The sequence below is a fragment of the Alternaria novae-zelandiae genome (assembly GCF_023758075.1).
Source record: "Alternaria novae-zelandiae strain BMP 2774 chromosome Unknown scaffold_2, whole genome shotgun sequence".
Lineage (NCBI taxonomy): Eukaryota > Fungi > Ascomycota > Dothideomycetes > Pleosporales > Pleosporaceae > Alternaria > Alternaria novae-zelandiae.
Window position 1 is genome coordinate 2536591 of NW_026056962.1, and position 19439 is coordinate 2556029.

At 51.6% G+C, this 19439-nt stretch overlaps 4 protein-coding genes across 4 annotated transcripts; 3 read left to right on the top strand and 1 right to left on the bottom strand.

The window, feature by feature from the left end:
• Nucleotides 1-2882: 2882 nt before the first annotated feature.
• J4E88_001866 (uncharacterized protein) lies at nucleotides 2883-3938 on the top strand (the record flags this gene model as incomplete). The annotated part of the gene is made up of 3 exons (XM_049395534.1): nucleotides 2883-3088; nucleotides 3135-3865; nucleotides 3904-3938. The coding sequence occupies 3 exons, from the start codon at nucleotides 2883-2885 to the stop codon at nucleotides 3936-3938; spliced, it is 972 nt and encodes a 323-aa protein (XP_049259398.1).
• A 1771-nt stretch (nucleotides 3939-5709) lies between these two features.
• J4E88_001867 (uncharacterized protein) lies at nucleotides 5710-8499 on the top strand (the record flags this gene model as incomplete). The annotated part of the gene is made up of 2 exons (XM_049395535.1): nucleotides 5710-6264; nucleotides 6313-8499. 2 exons carry the CDS (start codon nucleotides 5710-5712, stop codon nucleotides 8497-8499), a joined length of 2742 nt encoding a protein of 913 aa, XP_049259399.1.
• Nucleotides 8500-14652: 6153 nt separating this feature from the next.
• On the bottom strand, nucleotides 14653-16718 carry J4E88_001868 (uncharacterized protein; the record flags this gene model as incomplete). Its single annotated transcript, XM_049395536.1, is given in 5 exon segments — nucleotides 14653-14945; nucleotides 14996-15781; nucleotides 15795-16527; nucleotides 16599-16638; nucleotides 16690-16718. 5 exon segments carry the CDS (start codon nucleotides 16716-16718, stop codon nucleotides 14653-14655), a joined length of 1881 nt encoding a protein of 626 aa, XP_049259400.1.
• Nucleotides 16719-18163: 1445 nt separating this feature from the next.
• J4E88_001869 (uncharacterized protein) lies at nucleotides 18164-19358 on the top strand (the record flags this gene model as incomplete). The annotated part of the gene is made up of 2 exons (XM_049395537.1): nucleotides 18164-18326; nucleotides 18769-19358. The coding sequence occupies 2 exons, from the start codon at nucleotides 18164-18166 to the stop codon at nucleotides 19356-19358; spliced, it is 753 nt and encodes a 250-aa protein (XP_049259401.1).
• Nucleotides 19359-19439: the final 81 nt, after the last annotated feature.

A 19439-nucleotide genomic window follows, 5' to 3' on the forward strand; every position in this document is an offset into this window, starting at 1 on the left:
AGTCGTTATGTCGTGAACGCCCTCTTGCATCCCTGGTCTCTCTCGAATCATTTGTGAAAGAAACTCTGCCTAGGTGGCATCGTTCGCATCGTTGAGATTGCGATGGGCAGAGAGGTGCCCTCCAAGCTCGTCATCTCAGTAGACCAACGCTGTGATGTCCCTCACACTCAAGTGCTGCAACGCAGCGCTGCTCTGGCCTCCCAACCTTGTGAAATAGAGCGAGGCCAGGTCCATCGTAGTGCGTAGCATAGCTATGGGCTTGCCGGGGTGGTAGAGATCGAGCAGGGTGAGGGCCCAGCAGGCGATTTGGATGATGAGCAGGGACGCTATGCAGAGGCGGAAGGAGGAGTCCTTGCCCATTGTGTGCGTGGGTCGTTTCGTAGTTTTGTGAGGTGTCGGAGTGGAGTGTTGGTGATTTCCGTAGTGGCGGGAGCTGAGTAGATAGTGGAATGCGGGGTTCCCAATTTCTTTGTTGTGTATATCCGTGACGGCCGTTCGTTTCGTGATCGTTTATTATCGTTGAAGCTCGGATGCTCAATCTTCCCGCCAAAGTAATAAAGCGAAGAAAAGAAGGGTAATCAAACGCGAAATAAACGTCAAGTATGCGCTCCGTGAAAATGCGATATTGAAGCTTGCTTTAAGTGTAGCGAACGATGGGAAAAAAATAAACGAGGCTGGGTCCCTGCTGCTGTTTATTGTTGATCTGTTGACGGCGGGTGAAAAAGAGTCGGTGTGGTGAGTTGGCATACCGCGTGCATGCAGGTTAAGATACCCCAATCTTAGTCTAGGACCAAATGAAATTGTGGAAAGACCTCGACGATAATGTCAACAAAGAGGAAGAAGAAGCGACAAAAGTGGTCTGTCCATCACGTTTTCCCGCATCGTCACGCGTTGCGCGTTCACGCCATCACTCTCCCTGTCCAAAACCCCAAGTTAATGGCAACAACAGCAGGACACGGTCTCGCAAATATCGTCCGTGAATGTCGGTGTGTTGCCGTGCGTGATCTGCTCGGTTGAAGATAGCTCACTTCCTTCCCATCGGGCCTCCTGTCAACATGCAAGAACCCCACAGAAACTAGCCTGCAAGGGGTTAAGACTGAGAGCAGACAGGTGCATGTGAGCCGTCTGCAGCCTCGCTGGCAACAATACGCGTGGGGCTCTAAGACCCTTTGCGCAAGGTTGTGCGCGGGCTGCGGGTGTTTATCCGGGTTGCGAGGGATGGTTGGGTGTGGGTTGGTGGTCGGTGGGTAGGTGGTAGGTGTTGAGGGTTTGTGGGCGGAGCGGGCGTTTGTAGGCGCGCGTGTGTGCAGTATCTTTTTTCTTTGCTGGGGTCCTCGGATTGATTTGCGGAACTTGCGGACTTTCACATGCGAAGATCGTGCAGGGCGTTAGGTAGTCGTGCATCGCACTTGGAGAAATGCGCCTCTCCCGCCTTTCGATTCTTTTTCTGGACGTCATCTTTGCTGTTGGAACACCTTCGTTGTTGCCTTGGCGGCGTGGTTGTCCGGCCGCGTAAGTAGTGCGGTCCTACCTGCACCATCGTGCCATCAACATCGGCATGCGAGGTGATGTAGCCAGGTAACATTCAACCGAACCGTCGCCGTCGTAACATACAATCTAGGGACGATGAAGAGGTCAAGCCTTAACAAGGCACACTGAAGGAACAACAGCATTTAACCACTAGAGCGAATCCCATACCAGCACCGAGTTCGGGAAACAACCCATCACATCACACATGCCCCGCGGCAGCTATTTACAGTACAAGCAAACGATACGGATCTTACATGCGAAGCTTTCTGCAAGGAACCGTGCTGGAGGCTTAGATGGATGACACAAACTTCACCACCTGCGCATGTCTCCACTATCCGCGTTTAGTCCTATCCGCGCGCTTGGTCGCCGAGGGTACCTAGCAGAGTGAACCTGAGTTCATGCAATGACGACGACGACGACACAGTCTATATTCCTTTCTTCATCCATTGTAGTCCTGGCATCTGCTTTCGGACGAAGCATATCCGCGGTCGTGTAACCGAACGGGACCTCAGTTCGAGGCACCTGCAATAGAGAGCCCGATGCGTCTGCAGTAGAGAGTGCCGCGCGTCGTGAGCCCTCCTGCCCTTCGTCAAGGCGGTATCTCATCGTATGAGTAGATGTGTAGATGTGAAGGCTTACGAATGATCTCACGGGGCGTAAGTGAAAGTGATGGCGCTTGGTCCCAAATTGACGGTTCATTGTCCCAAAGCGGCAATATGGAAGTGCTAATCTAGGTCGCGATGATGTGGTTTGGTGGAGGAGATGGATGCGAAAGTAGGTGCCTTGCGGAAAGCCTGAGACGTAAGTGTCATGCTGTGTGAGGGTTGATTGTCTACGCACGATCAGGCAGATGTATTTGGATGGTGTTGAGTCGGGGCGGAGTGAAGGGCGAGGTGTATATGAAAGAGTGCGTGTTCGGGGTGAAGATGCAATGCCAGAGCGTAAGACAACGAGTTTGAAGTGAAGGAGTGACTGACAGTAAAGGTGAGTGAAAAACGGGGTTCTCCATTCTTCTCATCACCAAATTAGTGACTTCCAGATGAGGTGAGACCCTATCGTGGTTTACCTTGTTTGATTAGCGCTGGTTTGGCTGGTGCAACTCTACACTGTACTTGTTTGCGCATCGCACGGGTGCTACCCCCAAGCCAAGCCTATACATCAACTTGGTTATACGGTCTCACAAGTATCTCCTTCTTCCGTGTTGTGTCTGACCATTGCGCAGTCATCTTATGTCGACAGCAGACATTGCAATAGAACTACAGCCTTTCCGTACAGACATGGCTCGCGGAGACACTACTACACGAACGTATCGCGATGATGAGAATGACGCTGTCAGTCGAATCTCTAGTCCAATGAGTCTGGAGGAGCTAGATCTTCAGCGGCAAGTACATCGACGTACTGCATCGCAGCACTGGTGGAAGAGATTGAACTGGTGCGGGTTATTATCGCGTCGACCTGGTGAAACCGAAGCCCACCGAAAGCAACGGAGAAGACGTTGTGTTCTTTGGTTCGGAATCATTGCTGTCATCTTGGCCATCTTCGGTGCTATTGCTGGAGGGTAAGGAGATCCGATCAAGGTGCGAAGTGAGACTAACATACATTAGTGTTTACATCACATTCGTGTCTATACTGCTAAAGCGGCTCGCTCCTTCCCCCAAGAACAGTGGCCTCCACCACATCGTCGATACCTGGCAAGAGCCGCAAGCAGCCAAGGCATTCCAATTCGACTGGAGAGATGACTTCAGCCGTGACATCGTACCCAAGAGCTGCCACTCCCACAATGATTACTGGCGCTCTGTTCCCCTCTATGCTGCCCTCGCGGCGGGATGTACTAGTATTGAAGCAGACATCTGGTTGACAGAAGATGGCGAACTGCGGGTCAGTCATTCTTGGGAGTCCACAACCAGCGATCGAACTCTGAAGAGCTTATACATCGACCCACTTGTGAACATCCTCGAACAGCGAAACGCAACAACAGCCTCAGAGCCAGACAAAAAGACCGGCGTCTTCGACATGAAGCCAAGCGCAACCACCGTGCTACTCGTTGACTTCAAATCCGACCCGGCAGCAACATGGCCAGTCCTTCTCTCGCAACTCGCTGCCCTTCGCTCCAAAGACTGGTTAACATACTACGACGGCTCGGTGCTCCACACAGGCCCCCTCACCATTGTGGGCACTGGAAACGCCCCCTTCGACCTCATTCAGTCCATGGCAAATCGGTACATCTTCTTCGACGCACCGCTGCTCTCTGTCTCGGACAACCAATACAATACCACAAACTCTTACTATGCATCCGCCGCCCTCAGCGACGCAGTAGGCAAGCTGTGGTTCGCAAGTATGTCGTCAAAACAGGTTGGAACAGTCAAGCAACAGGTCGAGGCAGCGGAGGCGAAAGGGTTAAAGAGTAGGTACTGGGGTACTCCGAACTGGCCGATTGGGAAAAGAGATGAGATTTGGGAGACGTTGTTGGGGCTAGGTGTTGGGGTGCTGAATGTAGATGATTTGGTCAGTGCGACGATGTGGAATTGGGGGTTTTGTGTTGTGGCTGGTATTGCGCTTTGTGGGAACAGCTAGATAGACTCTCGTTGTGGGACTACTTGAATCATTGATGCGACTCATAAATGGGTCCGTGTATAGTTTGGAGATTTTTGAAGAGCACCCGGGATGTTTGTGCAATGTTGTGTTCAGTGCTGTCATGGTGATCAGCACAACGTCATGGCCGTGTTGATCAATGGCTGAAACTCGTGGATGTCGCACCCGTATAACCGACGTCATAGTGAAGGTGCCCTTCGTCGTATCGATCGTGAGTGTAAACACAAACTCTGGAGCCCTAACATCTTAGCATCGACGACGGTTCTGTTTGGACCCTGGCTGTGGGGACATCTAGTGGTTGATCATAAGAAGCTTCGCCGCGGATCCGCAACAGCTAAGAATAGCCCCATTCCGTCTCGCGTTTGCCGGACAGCTGTCAGTATCGCCGCAAAGACGCTGGTACAAATGCCATCATCATCGTCGACTCCTGAAAAGAAAGGCTCATTTCACCGCCACAGGGTTCGCAGCCATTCAACGGCCAAATGTACCTGACATGTGTGATGCGTGTGGCTGAAACATTGCTGGGCAGGCACGATGCAAGCCTCAACAGGGGGGAATGGATTACGTGGACAGTTTCTCGATTCGGGGTATCTCCACCAGGATGCTCGGAAATAGGCGAGCTGTGGACCTATGGTAGACATGCGACATCGTCTTTGGGGTTTCCGCGGCCTGGCCGCCCTGCAACAAAGGGATTAGTTGCTTTTTCGTCGGCTGAACTCTGGACGGTGTAATCCGAATGTTCGGCCGGCGATGGTGAACTCGATCGCGATTGTACGAGCTGGACACAATTTTCCTCTCTGTTGGGCGTATCGATACGCGTGTACCTGCATCTGCACCGGGTATTTTGGCCAGAACCGATCAACGTCAGGGATGGCCGATCGGGTGAATCATGCTCATCGCTGCATGAGGCTCAACCAAAACCCCATCCTCACCAACGACGATATACAAGTCGCTGCTCAACGGCCTGTCCGATGTGTGCAGAACAACGGTAATTAGAGCATGGCCTGGCAGTTTTATGTGCAGCCAGCGGTGACGATATTCCCCCTCGGTGATTCGCTGTGGCGAGTAGCTAGCGGTTTCAGTGGCATGTGGCTTTTCCCGCTACCCCCTCCCTGCATACAGCTAGCATGGTCTGGGGACCGGCGCGCGGCGTTGTTCGTCAAAGTAACTCCTTGCACTGCTACTTTTCTTCACTCGCTCTCCCACCCTGCCTTTTCTGCTATTGTGTCCCGAGAGCCTCTTCGCTCGTTCCTCTATCTCTTTGTTTCCTTACCTTGCACAGAGAACCGACGGCAGGCCTTCGTTCAATCGCTGTCGTTACACGTCTCTATTGTACTACTCGTTCAAACGGCTCTCAAAAAGGAAGTGCTCGACGCACACTCTTCCGCCAGCTTCGTTTTGGCAAAACACTCCGGGATCTGCATTCCCTTTCACAATACCCACAATACCCCGCCTGCGCGTTCGCAGTGACGAATCGGCACCCACGAACAACTACTAGATTTCCTTTACATGACAAGCAAACGAGCCTCCTCTCAGAGGTCCTTTCGACTCTCCAACCACGGCTTCCAGCCTCTCGACAACGGAAACATGGAGAACCGCGGCGATATCCCACTCCAGACTGTCGTCAGTCACACCCCTACGCAGTCCTCGCCTACGTCCGGCAATGAGAAGTCGGAGAAGTCACACATGTTCTCGCGGGGACGCAGGAAGGTGGCTCTGGCGCCAGTCGACTCCAGGACAGGAGCGCCATTGCCTCCCCGCCCCCATGAAGAGAAGACGGCCCTCAACCGCATGGGCAGGATCTACACCAAGATCCTGAACTGGAGCATTGTCACGCGCTACATGATCTATGTCGCTCCTGTTGCGCTGCTACTCGCCATTCCCATCATTCTCTCGCAAACCGGCACAATCACAGGTTCAATCGGCGGCACAGGCCAGAAGAAGTTCTGGATCTGGATCGAGATCATCTGGCTGAGTTTCTGGGTCATGAAGATTGTGGCACACTTCCTCCCCAACATCTTCGAATTCCTCATCGGTGTGGTCAGCCCTGGTGTCAAGAAATATGCGCTGCTCTTGAGGGCTCTCGAGAAGCCTCTGTCCTTCGTTTTCTGGATGATTGTCAATCAGGCTACTTTCCCTGCAGTAAGTTCAGTCAAATTACTTGAACTATCAGCCACTAATTCCGTGTAGCTTATTCGACCTGTTGCTGGCAGAACTGGCGAGAACTATCCAGGATGGATTGGCACGATGCAGTCGGTTTTGCTTGCCCTCCTTGTCTGCACCATCATCATCCTCGCCGAACGCGTCTTGATCCAGCTCATCAGTATCAGCTACCACCGCAAGCAGTTTGACGACAAGATCAAAGAGTCGAAGCGCAACATCTACCTCCTCGGTATCCTCTACGACACTTCGCGAGCGCTTTTCCCCGCCTACTGCAACGAGTTCGCAGAGGAGGATTACATCATCCAGGACACAATTCTGGATCTCGGTTTTGGCAGCAAGGGCAAGGGTACTGCTAAGCATGGTCGCTCAGGCAGTCGCACTCCCATGCGTCTCATCCAAGAAGTTGGCCGAGACGCTGGTCGCATTGGTGATAAGATCACATCCGTCTTTGGTACAATCGCTTCCGAAATCACCGGCAAGAAGGTCTTCGACCCCAACTCTGCTCACTCCGTTGTCTTGACTGCTTTGGAGAGGAACAAGAGTGCTGAAGCTCTGGCTAGGCGTATCTGGATGTCTATGGTCGTCGAAGGCAAGAACGAGCTGTACCTGGAGGATCTTGTCGAGGTCATGGGCCCTGGTCGCCAGGAAGAAGCTGAAGAGTGCTTCGCTGCAATCGACCGCGACGGAAACGGCGACATCAGTCTGGAAGAGATGATCTTGACTGTGACTGACTACGCCAGACAGCGCAAGTCCATCAACTCCAGTATGCACGATGTCGACCAAGCTATCAACGCTCTTGACGGTCTTATCATGACTATCGCGGTCATTGTCTGCATCTTCGTCTTCGTCGCCTTCCTCGCTCCGGCTTTCCGTACCACTCTCGCTACATCCGCAACCGCCTTACTTTCGCTGTCCTTCGTATTCGCGACAACGGCTCAAGAAGTTCTCGGTTCCTGCATCTTCCTCTTCGTCAAGCACCCGTACGATATCGGCGATCGCGTCGACATTACCACTGAGCAGCTCACTGTAGAGCACATCGCACTGCTCTACACCGTGTTCAAGCGCGTCACCAACGGAAAAACTGTCCAGATACCCAACATTGTCCTGAACTCGCTGTGGGTGGAGAACATCACACGAAGCAAGGCCATGCGAGAACAAGTTTCGGTATTCTGCGACTTCGGCACCTCATTCGAGGACATCAATCTGCTCAAGATGGAGATGATGAGCTTCGTTCGCGATCCGGCTAACGCCCGCGAGTTCCACTCTGATATCGACATCGAGGTTGTCAGCATTGCTGAAATGAACAAGCTGGAGCTCCGTGTCGAGATCCGCCACAAGAGCAACTGGTCCAACGAGTCCCTCCGCGCGTCCCGACGATCCAAGTTCATGTGCGCGCTCGTCGTTGCTTTGCGCAAGGTTCCGATCAACGGTCCGGCTGGAGGCGACGCTGCTCTGGGTTCGCAAGACAAGCCCACATGGTCCGTCGCAGTCCCGCCCGCCGAAGCTGTCGCAGCATACGAGAAATACAAGGCCAGCGCCGATGCCGGCCGTCTCCGCCCACTCAACCCCAAGGAAGAGGACACCGGCAGGACTTCTGGTACTGACTACTTGGGCGTTGGCACAGAAGGCAACGCAATCACCGCCCTCAACAACAGGAAGCCGGGTCTAGACACCATCCGTGACGACACCTGGGAAGCTCGCGGTGATGACTCCAGCACTATTGGCCGTCCCAGCACAGACCAGCGACCCGACCTCGACGAAGTCCGTGGTCTACTCCGCAAGGCCAGTTCCGCCGGAAAGCGAAAGGGCGGCACAACACTCTCGCCATTCGGCTCGCGCGTCTCCGTCGATACACCACGCCAGAACCCACCTCCACCTCTACCCCTCCACGTAGTGCCCTCCGGCGGGCAAAGCACATATGCGCCTCCGCCAGGCGGTCCCCTACCTCCGCCATCAATGCCTCGCAGCACCGCACCCGGATCGCCTAGTTCTATCTCGACAGGACAGGTAGAGGAGTACTCATACCAGACTATGGTTCCACCACCCCGCTCACGCAGCCGACCCCGCGCACCACAAGTAGAAGAGGAGGAGGGCGAGAGGCGATGGGATATCAACGCCAATGCGCCACAACGCGCCCCGTCGAATAATAACCCGTATAGGAGTCCTGGGTCGCCGCAGCAGGGCGGGTTTCAGCAGCAGTTTAAGAGGGAGTAGAACTCCCGTATAAGCTAGGGTGGCGAGCATGATGTATCACAATCATGAAAATTGGTCGGGCGAGGGCTTTAACATTCCTGTAATGTCTTTTTCTTTATATCTATTTTAGATGGAAATCTTAGCATGGCATTGGTGGTGGTGGCGGTGGTGTCTTGAAGACGCGAACCTCACTGTGGCGTTTTATATTGCTTGGTAGTGTGTAGGCTCATGAGATGGGCTGTATATCAATTACTACATTTTACTACTTCATCTTATCCTGCGTCTTGTATTGGTGTATTTGTTATGTGAGCAACTATCGCCGGTCGAGACTGCGGAGCTGCGGAGTTGCATCACGTGTGCATACTCGCTTTACGGGTATATAAACCCCTCCTCTGTCTTCTGGACTTGACTCCTTCATTCCACACTTCCTCCTCTTATTTCTCAAAAGACGGATCACTCTGGATCATGGAGAGGACCTTTCTTCCAAAAAGACTAGGTCGCCAACGTATGTGCGAGGCCGCCCACACAAAACCAACTACCTTTCGAAAAAGCATCTCCAAAATATCACCGCCATTGACATATGTCGACTTCTTCCCTGCGACTGCGCAATTATCCAAAACAAGATTGTAAATCTGCCATGAGAGGCTGCGCGGTCAAGAAAACTTCAGAATCATCAGTGATGGACTGAGAGTCTGTCTTTCTTGCTGGATATCAAGACCAAAACTTTGAGTACTTCGTCAAATGTCCAGTTCCGCTCTGCGCCTATGCTTATGCCGAAAAGCACGTCGATATTATGGCATGAGAAGGGTCGAGAAGACCAAAAACGTATCGCAGCTGGAACATGGAGAGAGAGAAGCGGCGTTCTGGTTCAATATCAAGGCACGAAAACAAAACCTTCGGTCATTCCCGAAATGTTGCGGCGCTCTCCTGCTCCTTTCTGAAAGTCACACACGTATCTCGCATGGTTCTCGAAGATGTATAAAGCCTTCCATTCTCGCTGTGGAAGTTGTCTCTTCATTCCACAACTTCCTGTTTATTCTACCAAAACCTCTCGGCAGCTCCTGGATGGAGAAGACTCCTCTTCCTAAAAAGGCTCAGGTAACCCATGCATGATCTGCTGTCCAAAAGAAGACCTAGATTTATGGACTTCAAAAGCGAAAGTTGTCAGAACTATGTCTGTCTCTGGCTCTCTTGTTGCTCTTTATCAAATCATGAATGCCAATGAGGCATGGAGAGTCTGTGACTCTGGAAAAACAGAGGGTCCGTCATCATGTGGCGAGCTGGTCTCTCCTCTCAAAAAGCCAAGCTACCACTACATGTTCCGCGCTTCCTCCGCCTTGGTCTGGAAATGTCCACATAGATGCGACAGGGCTCTCTGAGCATATAAATACTTCTCATTTACGCCTCCGGACTTCTATCCTGTACTCCACACCTTCTCGTGGTATTTTCCAAAAGACTGATACGACCGACCGATGTCTGGTGTGCCTTCTCCAAAAAGTCGACCAGAGTGGGTGATGGCGCGTCCGCCTGAAAGTAATCCTTAAGTCACGAACCAAAAAACAATCACGGACTATTACATGGCTGTCTCTGCCCTCCCCTCCGTCATATACAAAACTCAGCTACATCAAGCTCATGGAGAGGCTGTGAGCTAGAAACAGACTGCCACTTACCATATGTGCTGGCACTTGTGCTTCGCCCAAAACTTCTAGCAATATGCCCATGGTGTGGAGTCCTTCTTCCCACAATCAAAAACAGAGCTGGGTCATCGATGGCTCTCGCAGTATATAAAAGCCTTATACTTCTCGCCGGTCTTCCTGCTTCCTTCTCATAACTACCAGACTCACTGTGTTACCCAAAAGATATTTGCTACCGTTGAATGTCTGCGGCTGGTGCTGCTTCCAAAAAGAACTATGGACCGCTCCATGTGGGAGATCGGCTTTACCGAAAATGATCTACGCGAAGTTTGATGTGTGGGGACGAGGAGTAGTCTTGCAGACATTCCCACTGCTTTTTCTCATGTCTCAAAAAATGCTCTCCGGTCTACTATCTGTTGCGCTGGTGGTCCTACAAAGATGGTATCTGAACGCATGTGATAGAGGACTGAAAGAGAATATGCATCGACGCATGTTGCGAGAAATCCTCGGAAAGGCTTCGATGAGCAGAGAAGGTCTGTCTGGTCTCACGATCGGGGTATATAATCGCCCTCCTCGCCTACTTTCTCTCTCTCTCATACCAGTTTCTATCTCCAATTACTCAAAATTGACACCGCAAAGCCGCATGAGCTTTTGCTCCTCCAAAACACTCACCTCTACTGGAATGTGGAAAGGTCCCCTGCTTCGAAAGCATACCTCTTCATCGCCATGAGCTTTTGCTTTCAAAAAGTCACGCACTAGCCACCCATGTGTGGAGACGTCTCCTAGTCTTCCGAAATACGCGCTCGCTTTTCCCCATGCGAAGATCACAGAAAGAGGTTGAGGTATAAACTCTGCCTCTGCTTCCTCTCTTTCTCCCACACAAACTTTCGCTTATCTCTCCAAAACGACAAGGTATTTATATATATGCGAGTCTGTTCTCCGAAAAGAAGGCAAAAAGAAGATTATGTGGGGATATTCTCTAGTCGCCAATATGCTAGACCCGAGGTATGATGAGTATGCCTTCGAGATAAGTATACCAGCAGTCTATGGGTGGTAGCGTTTGATGCGTCTTCTTACAAAGGAACTCTCGAAGGACGTGGCGACGTGAAAGATGCCCAGGCTGAGATATAAATTCCAACTCGCCAGCTCTTTCTATCCCTCTCTTTCATACCAAAGTCTTGACTTCTTTCTCAAAAACCTGTTGCTCTGGTGGCTATGCGCCTTCCTTTTCCGAATGACGAAAGTTCCACACCTATGAAAAGAGACTGTCTGGCCTTTAAAAACATCGGAGCAACTTGACCATGGCCGTCTGCTACGAAAAGTGATGAGAGAAAAGAACATGTGTGGGAAGCTCGGAGCGTACATCATTTAAAACCCAGAGTAAAGCATAGTTTACAACATAAAGTCTACATCCGCCTGCTCTCCATTCTTCCTCCCTATCTTCCTCACACTTCGGCTTTCTTCTCCAAAACGACCGACAGGACAATATCATGAGAGTACTTTCTCCAAAGACTATACGCAGATATGCCATGGGTAAAGGACCTCTGGTCACTGTAAACAGCAATGTTTACCAATCATGAGTGCATCCCTCCAGAAGCAGGCACACAGGCTGCACATGTGTGCAGACTTCGTTCCGCATTCCAAATTCCCGGAATTCTGTCGCATGCTGGAATTGGACTGATCGTGAAACCGTGAAATGCTCTGCTTCGGCGCTGCGGTAAAAAACATATGTGTGCATTGGCGCAACCTTCAAAAATATTCCAGGTTCTGATAATGTCTCGAAAACGACTTGCTCGTTGAGCTACTCAACAGTTTGAAACAAAGCGACGGGTTGGACATGTGAGAGCTGCTCGCTACTTGGCAACATGTATAAATACCTCCCTTCTGGCCCTCAGCTTCTTTCCTCATACCTTCTTCACTTGTTTCCGAAACACCAAAAAGGGTCATGCTCAGGACTATGACTGGGTCCAGTCTTCCAAAAAGTACAAGGAAAGCCGCATGTTGTGGACTTCCGCTTCGAAAAACCTCTCAGCGACACGGGCATGTGCTCTCTTCGAGACATGAGCAACGCAGCACTTGATCAGAAGGATGGCCCTGATTGACGGATGTGTTTGCCCCTGGAATGCTCGTCGAGAACGACTCAAAGGCAAGAAGACGACAGCCATGATCTTAAAGCCACGGCATCTCGATGCATTCTCTCGGGTGCTGCAGCGATTGATATTACCACAAGGTTATATACAGTCAAGGTCTTAGTAGAGCCTTAGCAGGAACTCACTACTGACTTGTATAAACTAATCGCTTTGCATCTACGTTATACGTCTTCTACACGTAGTCAGAACGAGCATCTAGATTACAGTTCTGCTCCGCACTCTTTGAGCTTGCTGAAGAGATGTCCTTCGACTGGATTCCCCCCAAAGAGGCGGTTTGATCAATCGTCCTCGCCGCGTGTGAGCCAATTCCTGAATCCATCCACCCTCTTGGGAGGAAGTGTTCGCGATAGGATTTGCGGCCTGCATCGCATACGCTCAACCCTATTCCGGAGTCCATCACATGTCTCTCACGATTTTCCCGACGGCCTCGGCCTCGCCAGGCTCGTCTCGGTAGCGTGGGTGAGTCCCCAATTTCGAGCGCGTTGTCGAGAGGCCGCGCCTCCATTGTGGATCGTCGACGGTGCGGCATCATGCGAAGTATGCGTGGCAGGAGAGGTCCGAATTCAGGGAAACACACGCACAGAATACCACTTGCGAGCTCTGCGGCACTATAGACACGGAATCCGTGGTCAGTGAACGGTCTGTCAGACTCAGATCATAATGTAATGCTCACCCCCAAAGAAGTATCTCAGGCTGTCTCCAAGATTTGTCACGGTTGCTACTGTTTCGGAGTCGAACAACAAAGCCGATAGTTGCGAAGATGGGAGCGCTTGTAGTAGTCAGTCCGGGCGTCCAACAGCATCATGCCACTTACTCACCATAAGCCAAAAGTAAATACAAATATGACCAGCGACTTCTTCTTCCGACTGATGTCAAGCTTCCAGACTGCCTGGATAGGCAAAACCAGAATCAGGTAATCTGTAATGAAGTTGAATGATCCGCTGGTTTTGAGTACCATGGAAAGATCGACGCAATGGCCTGGAAGCGAAGGTTTCGTGATCTTTGCGCGCGGTGTACACTCGAATATCTTGGCAAATGTAGTCGCGCCATAGAAGCCGATGAGTATGACGACTAGGAATATGATGGCGATGTAGAGAGGGCTCCAGCGCTTGGGAGCAAAGACGCGGCGGTAAAGCCAAAGTACGGCAAGTTTGACCACACATACCATAACGCCATACTCTATGGCTGCTACGTTGAACCACTGGAGTAAACGTTAGCGCATGCAGCAGTTGCTTTGAAGCAGGTGGCCATGATGTACATAGGCTGCATCTTGTGCTTCTGCTGCTGTAATGTCCCAAGCATGCTTCCCACCATTGTGCGCCATTGTGGCTTCCATAATGCCGAGATAGGCGACTGTTCCTGCCTGAATCCCTGTTAAACTTCTGCCCAAGATTTTGTAAAGCACGGTTGTATTTACCCATGCTATCGTAGTTAAGACTATCAGACATTAGTACACGTGGACTCAATGTGGTGGAGTGGATAACTCACAATCTTCGAAGATCCAGGTTCGCTTGATGTAGACGCGAACGTAAGTCCGAAGCAGGAAAAAGGCCGTTATGATTGGTAGGCACACTGCAGTGGTTACGTGAGCATAACGAGCCAGCGAGGCGGGATTTTCAGGGTTGGATTCAATCCCAGGCGGAGGTTCAATGGCGGGCACAAAAGTGAACCTGGCTTTGGCGTGACCGAAAATCTGCTCCAAAAACATGATGGATAATAAAGGTGATGGTTTCGCTGGGCTGACAGCGATTTGTGCGTCCTTGCGTATTTACACACTTAAGTGTTCGCGTGCCTTAGTGAGGTCCCCCGAGGCTGAGCGTACGGGGCTGAGCTTCATAGAAGGCTGTACATGGAACTTTAAGGCGGTACGTCATTATTCCAATTGGATCAAGGGCGTCAAAGCCACCCATGTTTGCCGCTTGGAGTCCAGGGATACGAAGCATGTTGCACACCACCAAAGTGCGTGTCAAAAGTGGGCAAACAAAACCGGGTGAGACGAATGGGCAAGACCGTGTCCTGCTTCTTGTCACGTACGAGCGAAAATTCGACATGTCTAAGAAGTGCGCTGTCTTATCACAACGACGAGGCTACGCCTCCTATTGCTAATCGTAGCTATCATTGACTACACCTGTTTGACTGAAAGCCCTGTATTTTTGCTCGTATGCGCCAGGACGCAGTAAGAGCGTATGCATGGATCGGGCACTCCAAAACAGCATGTCGAAGAGTGGGGGCGGTGAAATGCGCTCAGGCGTATTGGTAGTCGGTCAATGCATACCATCTACATGTGGAGACTAACTTAATTGGCCGTCCGACACGCAGAAGTAAAAACAAGGCTAGGCGTGGGATTTCAATGAGTCATAGTTCATCCCACCTATCACATCCAGTCCGACCTACTGGGTTATCAAAGCCTCTATCAACATGCCCTTTTTCGCCTGTAGTACTCGCTGTGAGACTTTACCGAGCTCTTTCCTCAAAGATGCTACTGAATCTACCCGTACACCTTCCATCCACTGATTCGGATCCTGCGTCGAGGCTTTCGAACTCTTGCTTCCAGCAGCTGCTTCTGCGAGTGCTGCATAGTTTGGAGATGGCCTGAAGGAGATATTCATCTCTTCATCGGTCGCTCCCTGATTCAATCCATCAGGATACACCAAGGCGGTTGAGTTCTTGGGAGCCTTGAAGCCTGTTAAGAATGTCAGCGCACGTGTAGCAAGTGTTTGACAGCAGACCTACCACCATTGTTGAGTACAATTGTGAGGATGGGTATTTTGTACTTGGCACCAACCCACAACGCGCTCGAAGGTGCTGCGCACATGAAGCTACCGTCTCCAACAATCTGGCAAATGAGCGTCGGCTTATGCGCACTATCCGTAGTGACGGCCGCGTCGTCTGTGGCCATCTTGACACCTAATGCTGCGCCGTTACTCCAGCCAATACCAGTTGCACCGCAATTGATCCAACTGCCAGGTCTATCGGCCTGAATCTGATCAGAGAGAAGCTGCCCGCATGTCACAGCCTCGACCACGAATACTGTTGTGTCCGGAAGAGTCTGCTTAAGAAGATGGCCGATGTTGCTCGCGTCAAGAGATTGCTCGTCGCCCAGGTGACATCGTGCCGCGATCTCAACGAGTTTTTGTTCATGGCTATCTGCAAGAACCTTTTTGCGCTCCAGGAATGAAGACTGTTGAAGCGTCCCACTTAAGGGAGATGTCGTGATGTGAGAAATAATCTGCCTTAATGCAGTATAACATTCAGCTCTCCACCGTCCATGCGCTGGGAAGAAGGAAACTGGAATGCGTTCGTTCAGAGGGTCGATGTCGATCTGGTATATGCGCGTGCCTCTCGGTGGCGGATTTACTGATGGAATCCAAGGGACGTCGCAGTCGAGGAGTAAGATCATGTCGGCATCGCGTGTGCATTCATCGGTGCTAAGACGGAAGCCTTGCGAAGCCGGGTGTGAGAAAGGGAAGCAGAGGTCGCTGCCTCCAGTGTCATGCACTCGCAAGCCAGGGATGAGATCTGCGAGAGCGACCAGTTGTTCGGGACAACGCCTGTCGCTTCCTGAGTATCCTGTGATTACCAGTGGGCGCTTGCTCCCGACCAAGGCCTGTGCTACCTAAAGAGTAAACATATGACGTAAGTAAGATGTCTTGTAAGCGCATAGATGTAGAACTTGCCTCTTCAACCGCATCAGCTGGCAGAGCACTGGGACCGACGGCTTTCCACTGTTCCTGATCCAACCGGTAAGGCTCCTCGATTACCTCCGCAAGTGTCTCTCGTGCGCTTGCAACATAGACTGGTCCTTTGGGTCCACTGTTTGCAAACTGCAGCGCACGTGCAACGGTCTGCTTGACGTTGAGGCCTGTCCGGATCTCGCCAGTATATCTGCAATATTGGCGAACGATAGCTTTCTGGTCAGGCGCTTCCTGCAGCCAGTGCATATACTCTGTCCGTGACCCCGTCATCTCCCCAGCCTCAGTATAGGGACACATTCCGGCGAAGATGAACACAGGCGCCCGCCCGACGCTGGCATTGTGTAGGCCCTGTCCAAGCGCTTGCGTGCCTACGTCGACATGAACTACGACAGCTTGCGCCCGGCCAGATATCCTCGCGTAGCCATCTGCCATCGAAATAGCTGTTATCTCGGATGGGCAGGTTATGAACCGGGGCCATTTGTCTGGCCGCTCTCTCTTGCCCTTGACGATGGCTTCGATGATGGACGGATGGTCTGAGCCCACGTTGACGAAGCAGACGGTGATGCCGGCCTGGAGCAACTGTTAGTGGCCATGAGGTTTCCAAAGTCGCGTATGCTCGTGTGGCAGGAGAATGATCTCACCTCCCACAAAGCCTCGAAGAGCGCGAAAGCCGTGGTGTACCTGCAATGCTGTCAGTGAAATACTTGGAAGGTTACTTTTAGGTCAACGAACGAAGATGTTGGAGGCGATGGACTAGCCATGACGCCTGGAGGGAAATTGGGGTGGTATTGGTAAGAAGGAATGCTGATTGTGGTTGCCGGTCGCTCAGTTCGCAACGGGGCTGCGTGTATCGAGGGCCGCCGCGACGCTATGAGTACATCTGGGGGATGCTGATACGACGGGATATTGGAAAATGTCGACAGGCGCCTACGCGGTGCAAACAAGCTCGCGTGTTTGCTCGCGGCATCAAACACGTATATGCGCATGTTGACAAGTCCGAGGGTGTGTTGTAGTTATTCAGACGCGCGGGACAGAACATAGATCTGACCCTTGACACATTACCAATGGGAGATAAGCGTCAGCTTGCTTCACTACGCGGTCAGTTCGGCCTATCAGCGAGTTCCATTACAGAGCCATTTGAGAGCAGGGTAGAGCAGGTGCACTCCTCTGCCCTCCATGCATTCAATATCGGGAAGTGGGTCTCGGCTCACTTCATGCGGGTGAACCCGCCCCACCGCGCACATGTGCCACCCCACAGCTCAAACTGCTGGCTGGGCTTGAACTTCAGTGTGCCGCTCCCCAAGGCACAAGCGACCAGATTTGTGAACAAGCAAGCAAAGAATTATCAATAGTGCCGAGAAACACGTGCCAGATGGTGGCTCGAAATTCTTATCGATAAGTGCTTGCTTGCTTCCAAGGTTGTCTACATTCCTGCCACGCCTGCCAACGACTTCGCGGCTCGGGTCTCACGACTTCTCGGCCCGGGCCTAGACAGCGATAAGACACGGCTGAATGGGCACGGTCATTCGAAGATTGTACTGCACTTCGTGCCACTCGATTAGACTCACCGGTACAGTAATATAGGAAAGCAATTATGCGACGGTCACAATCATCAAGACAGCCTTGTTTCAATGGTGGTAGTGATCGGCAGCATTTCATTGTTGATCAGGTAGCTAATCGCGTTGAATCATTGAGCATGCAGAGTTCCACCCTGCTCACTTTGCGTACGAAGACTCCGAGTCCCTCGCAACAGCAAGCATCGCATCAGCCTCGAACTTGGCGCGTTTCTCCGCATAGGACGACTTTGGGGCTCTTGCCACAGCAAGCATTGCATCAGCTTCGAAATGGGCACGCTCCCCACGCTTGTTAGCGTAGGAGGACTCTGGGGACCGCGCAACGGCCAGCATAGCATCAGCCTCAAAATCTAGAGTGGCAAATTAGCCCAGGCGATGCTATCACAAAGGCTGGTGACTCACTGGCTAGCTGGGCTACGGGTGCAGCATATGCAAGAGCGAGCAAGACTGGTGCGATGACAAGTAGCTTCATGTCTGCGACTCTTTACGTAGGGTATGTTGTGAAAAGGATTGTTTAGCAAATGCTGACTCAGTACAGTATAGTAAGATTCTTGAGTTCAAGACCGGTGGCTTCCCATCATCCTTTTGTATCTCTTTCTCAGCCTCAACGCGTTGCCCAGTCTCGTACCAGCATGGTCCTTATCTTGGAATTGCCGACGAGAACGGTCAGCCTAAACATCTTTGATAAGCCAACGAGGCATCGAAAGGCGGGCACCATGCTCATTGGCTTACGAGAAGTGTGCCAATACCCCGAGTCGGTGGGCGAGCCAGTAGCCAAAGTAAGCGCAATCAAATGTATTAACAGTGCAGTCAGTGACGATAGAACTATCTGATAAGTCAACATTCAACATTCCGAATTTCAGGAACTGAGAATCTTTCGACGGATTCTGGATTACCACAACATATCCGAAATCATCTCCTTGATCACGACAATACACCTGCTCTTTACGAAGCATCAAGATGTTTTCGAAGCCCGTCGTAACCTATCTACCTTTGTCGAGCATCTCTCGGTCTGAAAATGACGGAACCACTTACATGTATTCGAGATCACCAAACAGTCTTACAACAAAATATCACTGGCTTGCGCACGGCGTGAGTCTAAGCATTATACTTGTGCTTCTTGCCCTTCGGAACCAAGTCGGCCGAGTCTCCTGGACTTCATGCTGGAATTTACACAACTACTACTGTATGCTCACCAGATCTGACCGAAATTGAACCTACTGACTGAACTCCACAGCCCCCATTGACGAAGGTGTGGCTTCCATTCCCTACGTCGAAACGCGCTTCAATGGCTCTCTTTGGCACCCGTCTCCCTTCAAAGGCCCCCCAAGCCCGGATACCAAGGCAGCCTGGCATTCAGTCATGGAATACGGCATGATCGGAGTGGAAGCCTCCGAGATTGAGGCCGTCGGCCACAATCTCAGTACTGCATCTCGCTTCCCAGAAGCAGTCGGAGGAGGATATATTGCGGTGGCCGTGGGAACGCATCAGCTGCACTGCCTGCATTACATCTGGCAGGACCATCACCAATCGTATTTCAAGGAAGTGCAGCAGAAGATCAAGGATATCCCTGACATGTACGAGCGTCACTATGAACACTGCGTCGACTACATCAGGCAGAGTCTCATGTGCAATTTCGATGCTACACTCGTAACATACGACTGGGTGCTTGATCATCAAAACCCCACTCCAAACTCAAACGCCATGCACAAGTGCGTTGATTGGGATGGCGTCCAGGACTGGCTGAAGAGCAGGGTAGTCGAGGTACCTGAGGGGTTTATCTGGTCCCAGCCCGAAGGGCAGGAGAGCTTACCGTGGAATCCTTGAAAGATAGCACCATACATGTACCTAGGTATGCAAGTTAAAAAGCGATCACACCCGTTGTATTGTATGCATGGCCCCCACCTT